This window comes from Poecilia formosa, unplaced genomic scaffold (assembly GCF_000485575.1).
Source record: "Poecilia formosa unplaced genomic scaffold, Poecilia_formosa-5.1.2 Scaffold388, whole genome shotgun sequence".
In the NCBI taxonomy this organism is placed as follows: Eukaryota; Metazoa; Chordata; class Actinopteri; order Cyprinodontiformes; family Poeciliidae; genus Poecilia; species Poecilia formosa.
In genome coordinates this window covers 520,394-529,940 of record NW_006800327.1, presented here as the reverse complement: position 1 = coordinate 529,940, position 9,547 = coordinate 520,394, and the positions used below count along the sequence as shown (strand labels likewise).

General features: G+C 38.9%; 1 protein-coding gene across 3 annotated transcripts in view; it reads left to right on the top strand.

The window, feature by feature from the left end:
• The first annotated feature begins 1,732 nt into the window (after positions 1-1,732).
• Positions 1,733-9,547, top strand: part of LOC103154494 (rho-related GTP-binding protein RhoU-like) — a 10,352-nt gene continuing 2,537 nt past the window's right edge. The window contains exons 1-4 of one of the 3 annotated variants that reach the window (XM_007575791.2): positions 1,733-1,807; positions 7,945-8,527; positions 8,695-8,753; positions 8,853-8,882. In XM_007575791.2, the coding sequence (XP_007575853.1) occupies positions 1,787-1,807; positions 7,945-8,527; positions 8,695-8,753; positions 8,853-8,882 (693 nt within the window). In that variant the 5' untranslated portion in view covers positions 1,733-1,786. Of the gene's footprint in view, positions 1,808-1,871; positions 1,991-7,944; positions 8,528-8,694; positions 8,754-8,852; positions 8,883-9,547 lie in introns of those variants that run through there. The other 2 variants (XM_007575790.2, XM_016662734.1) reach the window with 2 other exon arrangements.

Sequence of the window (9,547 nt, the reverse complement as noted above, 5' to 3'; positions counted from 1 at the left end):
AGTAACCCCTGTTGGACAGTTTTGTCCCCCTCATGCAGGAAGCTGTTACAAACTAAAAGCTCCTTCAGTGACAGACTGCTGCATCCTTGGTGCACAAAGGACTTTATAACCATCAGTGCTCCCAACGGAGTCAATAAATGTTTACATTCCTGCTGTTATCAGTTTTCCTCATGTCACATAGCATCCCTACTGTTATTTTCACATTATTTGATCTACAAAATAAATAACCGAGTTGTTTGCACATAACCTAAAAAACATATAAACAGCATTTTATTTGTCCAAGATGGCATTTCATTTTCAGATAAATCTTTGTTTGGGTTTCATTGTCTATAAGAAAAAATAAATAAAATTATGGCTGAAACAATTAATCCTGATGAATTGATTATAGAAAAATCTTTAACTGATGAAGTTATTGATTAATCGTTAACTTATTTTGTAATCGATTTATTGTTAACTTTGTACAGGCTCAATAAAGACCAGCTGCAGAAAGAACAACGCAGTCAGAGCAGCAACTAGCCAAAACTGTACAAAATGTAGGTACATTTGTCTGAAAATATGTTTTACCCAAAACATCTGAAGTGGTTTTGATTTAGCTTAACCTGCTACAAATTCACTACAGGAATGCTTTGTTATTGCATTTTAGTCAATAAAATGTTTATTTTCTCATTCAAAGACAGAACTGAGTTATTTGTTTACTTGCATCTTTTAATGTGTTTCTATAACAGCATAAAAGGGCATAAGCGGTTAAATGAAAAATCTGTAGAATGTGTCAATTAAATCGTAAGGATAATTGATAGAATAATCAATTACTAAAATAATAGATTTTTAGAAATTATTTTTAAAACATTCATTCTGGAGAGAAAGACAGTAAATAAATAAATAAATAAAAGTATATGCCAGAACACAGAATAAATAATTAAATAAAGGATAACTAAAAAAATTATGTTATTATTAGATTGAATGGACAGAAATCAACATGTGAAAAACATCACCCTGTGACTTTTTGAAATTATATACTCAAATAAATAAGCTCTTTGATTGGATTCTAATTTATTTAGATCCCTATGTGTCTTAAACACTTTATTTATTTTTTTCATTGTTGCTTAATCATTAAAAGACAACAGTAAACGGAAGAAGTCCCTCTTCTCCTCCCCTCCCCTGTCCCTAACTCTCCCTCTGTATCTTTCCAGCCTTGAGCATCTGCCCAGAAATGAACAGATGCAGACACCTGCGTTGTGGGCCCACATATGCACACACATCCCCCCCTCCCCAAACCTCCTTTCAACCTTCTATGGGACCCAGAGTGGATCACAATGGGGAGCGATCAACGATCCAGTAACCAAATACTGCCTATCCCCTCAGGACACTCGCTCTGTTAGAGGCTTTGTCACCAGTTATGTCAATGCGGCCACACCAAACAATCTGCTGTATGACTGCTCATTTGAGATATAACATAATTCAGAGGGACAGAGGAGGAGGAGGCAGGGGGCCGAGGTGCAAAAAGGGCATTTCAGGGCTCCGGTTGGAAGTGGTGGGATTTCTCCAGACCTGTCAGCTCAAGTTTTCTTTCCACTGGGTTGGATTTAGAGTGAGTCAGACCAGAGGTCCAGATTATACAAGCAATTAATCAACTTACTATTAATTGTCGACTAATGGTTTGTTTTTAAAACAAATTTTTCAACTCGATTACCAATTAACTACTGCAGACCTTCTTTCGGTGTTGTAGTTTGGCCGCCATCCAGCAGAGGGCGCCGCTGGTCATTCTGAAGCGGAGTCAGAAACAAACATGGCGGCAGTGCGAAAACAGGTAAGAGTTTTCAGTGCAGAACCGCACAGTGCAGTTACGAACTGCACTGTGCAAATATAGAAGAGGTTTCGCCGCAGCGCTCATTCAGCCGTGTTGTATGACGGAGTTGCGTTAAGTGCTACGAAGACGGAGAAAAATTTTACATGATGGGGAAGAAATATGGCGCTAATAAGCACAGCGGCTGTAAGTTAAAGCGCATCATGGCGAAATTTTAAAACATTCCTTGTGTATGAATGTGCCCATGGGGAGTTAAGTGTTTCACATATTTTATTCTTTTAATCTTTTATTTTTCTATTTAGCAAACTAAGAGGTTCCTAAGTTTATAAAACAAAACACGATTTTCTGTTTGTGTAGTCAGTATTAAATGCAGCTGATAAATAATAATGTTTGTTTTTTAAATTCAGGATGAAAAATGTACCCATGAAAAGACCCCCTTCTCTTGATACTTAGAGTAAACTCAGGTTTTTAAGAAAAAATAATTGTTAGTTGATCGAAATGATCAATCAACTTTAGCCACAGGTGGGTAGAGTACACAAAAATTGTGCTCATGTAAGATTAAGATTACTTCAACATATTTTTACTCAAATAAAAGTAAAAAGTAGCCATCCAAATTATTCAAGTAAGGGTAAAAAAGTATTTGGTAAACAATCTTCTCAAGTACATCATAATATTTAAAAATCACATAATCAGACCAAAATATGAAGCTAAGTGGAAATTTTGGTATTTTAAGGACCAAGATGACAATAATTTATGATATAAGTAAGAAAATATAACATAATCAGGCAAATCAGTTTCTTTCTAAATAAAACTTACGAAACATTAACAAAATCTGCTGGTGTGTCTCTGAGTCTGGTGAATTTTTGGTTAAAACATGTTTGAAAATCCAGAAATTTTATTCAAGTAAGAGTAGAAATACTTCCTAATAACGCAAAAGTAAAAAGTACAGTGTAGTAAAAATACTCCTAAAAGTAGATCTTCTTCAAAAATGTTAATGTAATTGCGTAAATGTAAGTAGTTAGTACCCGACTCAGTCTGACTTTAGCTTAACTCATTAGTCAGTAATTGCCATCTCTAGCTCTTGTTTTGGATGTTGCTGCGGTGGCAGGTGTTGGCCGAGGTAGCAGGACGACAAACAGGCTTGTTGGAGTAAGACTAGGTTACACATAAAAAGCCTTGTTTTGTTTAAAAAAAAAAGCAGGTCCAGCAGCCCACCGGTGCAGCAGCGGCGCATAATGGTGCTATAATACCCCCGTGTCCCTATCTCTCAGCTGCTGCTGGACGTCAGCGGATCCACATGCACCTGTTGTCTTCCCCCTCCTGTGTCTGGCGTGAGTTAGCCTGCTACACCTTAGGAATGCTCCCATCTACAGGCCCGCCTCCCCATCCCAGGAGAGAGCTTTGTCACAGTTGGATGAGGAGAGTGTAAGTGGAGGCGCTGGGGCGGGAGCACGGGAACCGGTGGAGAAGGAGGGGAGAAGAGGCTGCAAAGCCAGTGTCCCTCTCCTGTCCGGAGAGGCCTGTCCTAAATCACTGGCCCCAAGGGGAAGGCTGTCCATTGTGATGAGATGGCCCCTGCAAGCTGGGCTGCCAGCTGCCGCTGCTGCAGTGTCATGCCCCACCCCATCCTCCTGAAAACACACGCACACTTCACCCTTACATCCTCCCGTCTTCAGCGGCATGACAATGCTTTTTGTGGCCTTGGCCGCAGGTCGGCGGACAGAATTAAAATGAATTTGGAGGAGGCTCTCAAGAAAGGCCACGGAGCGGCAACATGTTTTCTGAGCCCACAATAATGATGACAAACTGAAGGCAGAGTTACAGTGCATGACATTTTAACCCAGAGGGCCAAACGGACCAGAAACGGACCGAATCAAGGTCCTCATTCAAGCCTCATTTCACTCAGAGGCGTCAAAACGTCTCACATTCTCTAGAAGTACAGATACTTATGAAAAGTACTCCAGTAAAACCAAAAGTACAAGTTTATGGAAGACAATCAGGGCCACTGAAAAAAATAATCTCACAATTCTGAGATTAAAGCCAGAATTATTATTTTTTCAGTGGCCCTGATCTTCTTCTGTGCTGGTTGGACTGTTTTACTCAAGTAAAAGTAAAAAAATAAAATACAAGTTTTGAAATGTACTACAGCACAAAAACGTAAAAAGTAATTTAAATTTTCAAGAATATAAAGTCACTTTACATAATTTAAAAATACTTAAAAAGTTCTAATCACTTTATTTTTGTTCACAACATGCTCTGTGTTGGTTCAGATATAACATAACAGTCTAGTTTTTCTTCAAATCTCAATTAGGATTATGATGCATTAAACACTGGCACATTCGTCACTAATTGTGCTTTGTAAAGGTATTTCTCTTAAAATGTAGGAAGTACAAGTAAAAAGTTGATAAATACTGAAGTACAGACATCTGAAAAATCCACTTGACTACAGTTACCAAGTACTTTTCATTTTTTACTTTAAAACTGTATTTCACCTTGTAGCCAACATTTAAAAGGGAAGCACTCGACAGAGAAAGCTCTGGAAAACATTTTAAATATCCAAAATAGAAGAAAACAACAGAAAGAACAAATAAAATGAGCTATAAAGTCTCTTTAAACAGAATTAAGGGTAGTTGAGACCAATGCACCATTTTGAAGACTTTTATCATCCAGTTTTTGATAGAAAGAGACAAACGAAGAGTCGTGCAAATGGAAATTATTGAGAAATTAATTGATTAATGGCTTATGACGACAGGCCTAGATGGAACGCCATCACCAGTGGGAAAAGGTCTGTTAGTTTGTTTGCAGAGTTTAGTACAAATTATTTCTGGGTTTATTTGTCCTGAACAAGCGTTTAATAAACTGACACAGCTCCAGGCTTTAAAAAAACAAAACAAAAACCTTCTGCCCCCCACTGCAGGACCCGGCGTCCCGGCTCCGTCGGAGGATTTTCCCATCCATAGCCGAGGAAGGCGTGCTCCATTGTGCAGCTTCTAATGATGATTGTAATGATAGCTTGTCCATCTTTGATAAGAAACAGCACGCCCCTCATTAAAGGGCCCGGGGCACCGGTTCTCATGGCTTCTGGTCCATTCCAGGAGTTGGACAGCAGGCGAGGGGAGGCGAGACGACACCCGTGGCACACGCCTGTTGACCGAGCCACAAAGCAAAAGCGTGTGATACTCCCCCTCCCGGCGATCCCTATTGTCCTCCCAGCGACAAAAACCCACGCTCCTTTTCCATCCATCCTCCATCGGGTTCACCAATCAGCTGATTCTCCTCCAACCCACCCCGTCTTAAACACACTTATTTGGGTGTAGATTTGGGGGGCTGGGGCTCTAATTCACCGATTCACATGCAGACAGTATTTCTTGGAGGTGCTGGTGGAGGAGGGTGTGGCAGCTGGGTGGGGTTTTTGGGGATGCTGGATGGTGTTGATGGTTGCAGGATGGAGGAGGAGGAAGGGCTGCTGGGGTCAGGCCTGTGTGTCCTGGGAAAGTTGGGTTCTCCATTTAAACCGGCACATGTTGTGGCCTTCTGGTGGTTGTATGAATGTGCACGGTGACAGATGGCCCCGGCCCATAACTATAGAGTCTGAGAGCCCCTCCCGAGAGGGTGGAGGGCGCGTGGAGGGGGGGAGAGAGTGACAGAAAGAGTGGGAGAGGGTAAACACAGAGATAAGGAGAGGGTGAAGGGGAATGAAGCTGATCCCTGCAGAACCAGAGAGGAAAAGCAGAGGGATGCCGTTGTGTGTATTTAATCCCAAACTCTAAATTGAGTTAATGTATTTGCTCACTCCCAGACTCCCTAAAGGTCCTGATTAGGTGTCTAGTTTATCAGACGCTGGAGCAGGTGGAGGCCAACAGTAGCAGCTTTGTATTAACCAGTGTATGGGTTTATTTCTGTGCCAGCTCCTGGAGCCAAACGATGTCTCAATCCTTTCACAGGTCTGGCAGAAATGTGCTGTTTTCCACTGACTTCTCCTTAATCCTGTTAAGCAGAGATGTCAGCGGCTGGTTAAAGATTATTTTATGCTTCACACAATTTGTTCCTCTGTGTTGTAGAGCATTATGCTGAAAGGGAGCCTGTGGCATGCAAAAGTATTCACACCCATTGAACATGAGTTGGGTAGTAACTAGTTATATTTACTCAATTACATTTACTTTTTGGAAAACATTTACTTTCAGGAGTATTTTTACTGCGCCATACTTTTTACTTTTACTTTAGTAATTTTATTATGAAGCATCGCAAAATAAAAAAAGCAAACATGTTTTAACCAAGTTTTATATTTTGTCCGTTTTGGTCCGTTTGTTGATGTCATTTTTAAAGATTAAATTATTGATAATTTGATCAGTTAGTCAGTACTTGAGTATACTTTTTACCAAATACTTTTTACTTTTACTTGAGTATAAATATGTTGAAGTATCACTACTCCTACTTGAATATAATTTTTGGATACACCTCTGCATCGAACCTGATATTTCCTACTTTATCCAGAGTCTTCTGTACATGTATATTTTTTATTTTTTGAAATGCTCATGACACATCGCTGCTCTGATCTCCAGTAACGTCAAACCAGATTTCTTCCTCTTTTTGTTTTGTTTTGTATCACAGATTTAAAGATGAAAACTCCTCTGCCACATTTATTATCAACCTGGTCTTTTTTTGTTTTCTAAGTTCCACATTCATAAAAGTAAAAAATATAGAGGGAACCAATTTTGACCTCTTTGTAATGCATCTTGTTTCAGTCTCGGACCCAAACAACAAAATGGCTACAAAAATAAAAGATAAGGTATAGAATTTATCTTTGTAACTCGCACTTATTCATAGATTTTTTAATTTTCTTTTAGTTCTGATTTGTCATTTGTGTCATGTGTCACATTTGTCAAATTATGCAGATATTTTTCATTTTATATATGATAGTTTAAAAATATTAAAAATATGCAAACAAATAAGTACATTCCTTTGTTTTTTTTTAAATGAATAATTTATAACCTAAAATGCAGAAACAGCTTTCCTTTAGGGTACGCCTGATCATTTGTAGAAAAGGATGCATCTGCAGCTAAAATGCAAATATTCTTCTAACAGCAACATGTGTGAAGCTCAGCCCTTTCAATGCAGTTTAGGGCTGATGGGTTGATATTTTAAATCAATAACTGGATAGTAAAAGGTGATTAATAGGAGATTTTTACAGAATTTGGACCAGGTGAAGCTAAATCTTTGCCACATGGGAAGTTCTGGGTAGGACATATTTACACAAAAAGAAGTTTTTTATAATCTCAAAAGCTAAATGAATATTTTTGTAAATTTTTGGTTTAACTTCCTTAACTTGTGAATATTGTTTTTCAGAAAATTGCTTTTTTTGAGTCTGTTTACTTTAGTTATTGATTAATTGATTACTAAACTAGTTGATGACTATTTGATTAATCAGTTCATAATGATTAATCTGATTAATTGTTTCAGCCTTAATTGTTGGGATCTTATGCTATAGACTCTACAACATGCTAATGTTGTTAAGGACTGCTACAGATATGATACTATAGTCATACTACACTGTCCAAAAGGCAAATCCGTGCCACACTTTTCAGATTATCTAAAAACAATTATTTTAAAAAACCTAAGAGTATCATTTTATTCCCACTTCACAATAATGCACTATTTACTCATACAATTAGGAGCTGCATATGATCCACAGCTCACCTAAGGAAATCTGATAAAATGACAATTATTTTGGTATTTCACTGCCAATTTTAATATATTTTTCTTAGTCAAACTTAATTTAATTTCTTATTTTCTAATTTATCTTATGATGTAATTATTGGGAAGGTCGTTGTAAATAAATAAACTTTGGCTTTACAGGACTGGAACTGTCCTAGACTAAGTTTGTTGTTGCAGTTAGTGTGTTGACCTGTAGAGGGCGACAGAACTCTTTCTTATCTTTAAAGTTTTAAAAGGCAGATTGAAAATAAATGTTTTCAAAGCTGTGAAATGTATCTGCGTTTATATTATTTTTTTCTAACTCATAATCTAGGGGGAAAAAAAATCTACTTTTACAAACTTTCATATTTGTGTAACATATAATAAAATAATAAATGTGAGCAAAGTTTAAATGTTTAAATAATATATATATATTTTTTAAATAGGTAGGCAGTGTGTTTGGGTCAGAGGATTCCAGTAAGCTGGGTTGGTTTCACTGGAAAGCCCTGGAGGTTCAGATGGTGTTCTGCTCAGTAAGCCTCTTAAGACGCACGACCATGACAGATGTAGGGAATGCCAATCAGCTGCTCCCGCTGCGCAGAGAAACTTCAGTCTGCTTTACACCACTGACACACTTCACAGTAAACCCGCTTACCGACCTGCTGCTGCCAACTCAAGCGTCAACGGAGCTGCGTGAGGAAGATGGAGCTGCGCGACTAAACCGAGCACTATTTAGGACCAAATCGATAGAGAGAGGCATGTTACCCCTCGACGTGGGGAACCAGAAGCCCTGCCGCGTTTCAGAGCCGTTTGACGGTGGAGACCGACCCACCGTCCCGCCGCGGCGCTTAAAGAACCGTGACTTCCCACAGAGCGCAAAGCGCCGCTGGTCCGGTTCAACTCCTGAGCGCAAAGTGAACTGCGTCCTGGTCGGAGACGGAGCCGTGGGCAAGACCAGCCTCATCGTGAGCTACACCACCAACGGGTATCCCACGGAGTACGTCCCCACGGCGTTCGACAACTTCACCGGTGAGCTCCACTGTCAGCGTGGCGCGGTGTGGGAATTACGCACAGTGTGGGCTGTCTGATCTGCAGAGGTTTATCATTTTTAGCGACGTTTTCTGACAAAGAATCGATTTAATGTTAACGTGTGAAACTGGGAAACATTGTTTGGTGTTTTTGGATTTTTATTGCAGTGATGGTTGTGGTTGATGGGAAACCAGTCAGACTGCAGCTGTGCGACACTGCTGGACAGGTGAGTTTGTGCTTGTTAAATGAATACCGGACATGTGTGAGTTCTCTCTGCAGTGTCAGTTTAAACTCCGATCATTTCTTCCCTGCGTCGCCATGGTAGAAATGGGGCCCAGTTGATGGATCAGTTAATGTAAGTTGTTCCTGATCTCTGGTTGGTTCCTCTGTTGGTAGATCGTTTTCTCTCTGTTGTCTTCACCTTGCTGTCCTGGTCTGAACCTATGTGGTAGCTCCGCATCGCCCCCTACAGGATAAAAAGAAAACTCCAGTCTTCCAGTTTTACCCTATTTCCCTGTAAAACATCCCACAGATGCAGTAACATAAGAATCTGCTAATTAAGGTGTTTTTATTAAGAAAGGTAATAACTATTCTTGTTGTGATCATGTTAATTGTACCATTTATTTAATGCTTTTTACATATAAAAAGAGATTTGAGGGGAAAAGATGAAGACTTTACAATAAAACAGACTGACAGGATTCAGAAAATCCTCCTGATGTAACATGGTGGTGCCAATATATCCAATAACTATACACATATTGTTTTATTTTACATTTTAATCCATTTTTTTTACAATAATGAAAATTTGTCACAATTACAAGCTTTACTGGACGATAAATTGTCCCAGAAATTATTGCGATAAATGATAATATTGTCGTTCTGAGGCCATTTTCAGCTAATATAATGATAATGCCGTAATAATGCAAGAACACCTCACACTGGAACTGGAACATATTTTAAATTTACAAAATAAAACACAACAAAAATAACAAATATAAAGGAATAAAAACCACACACAAC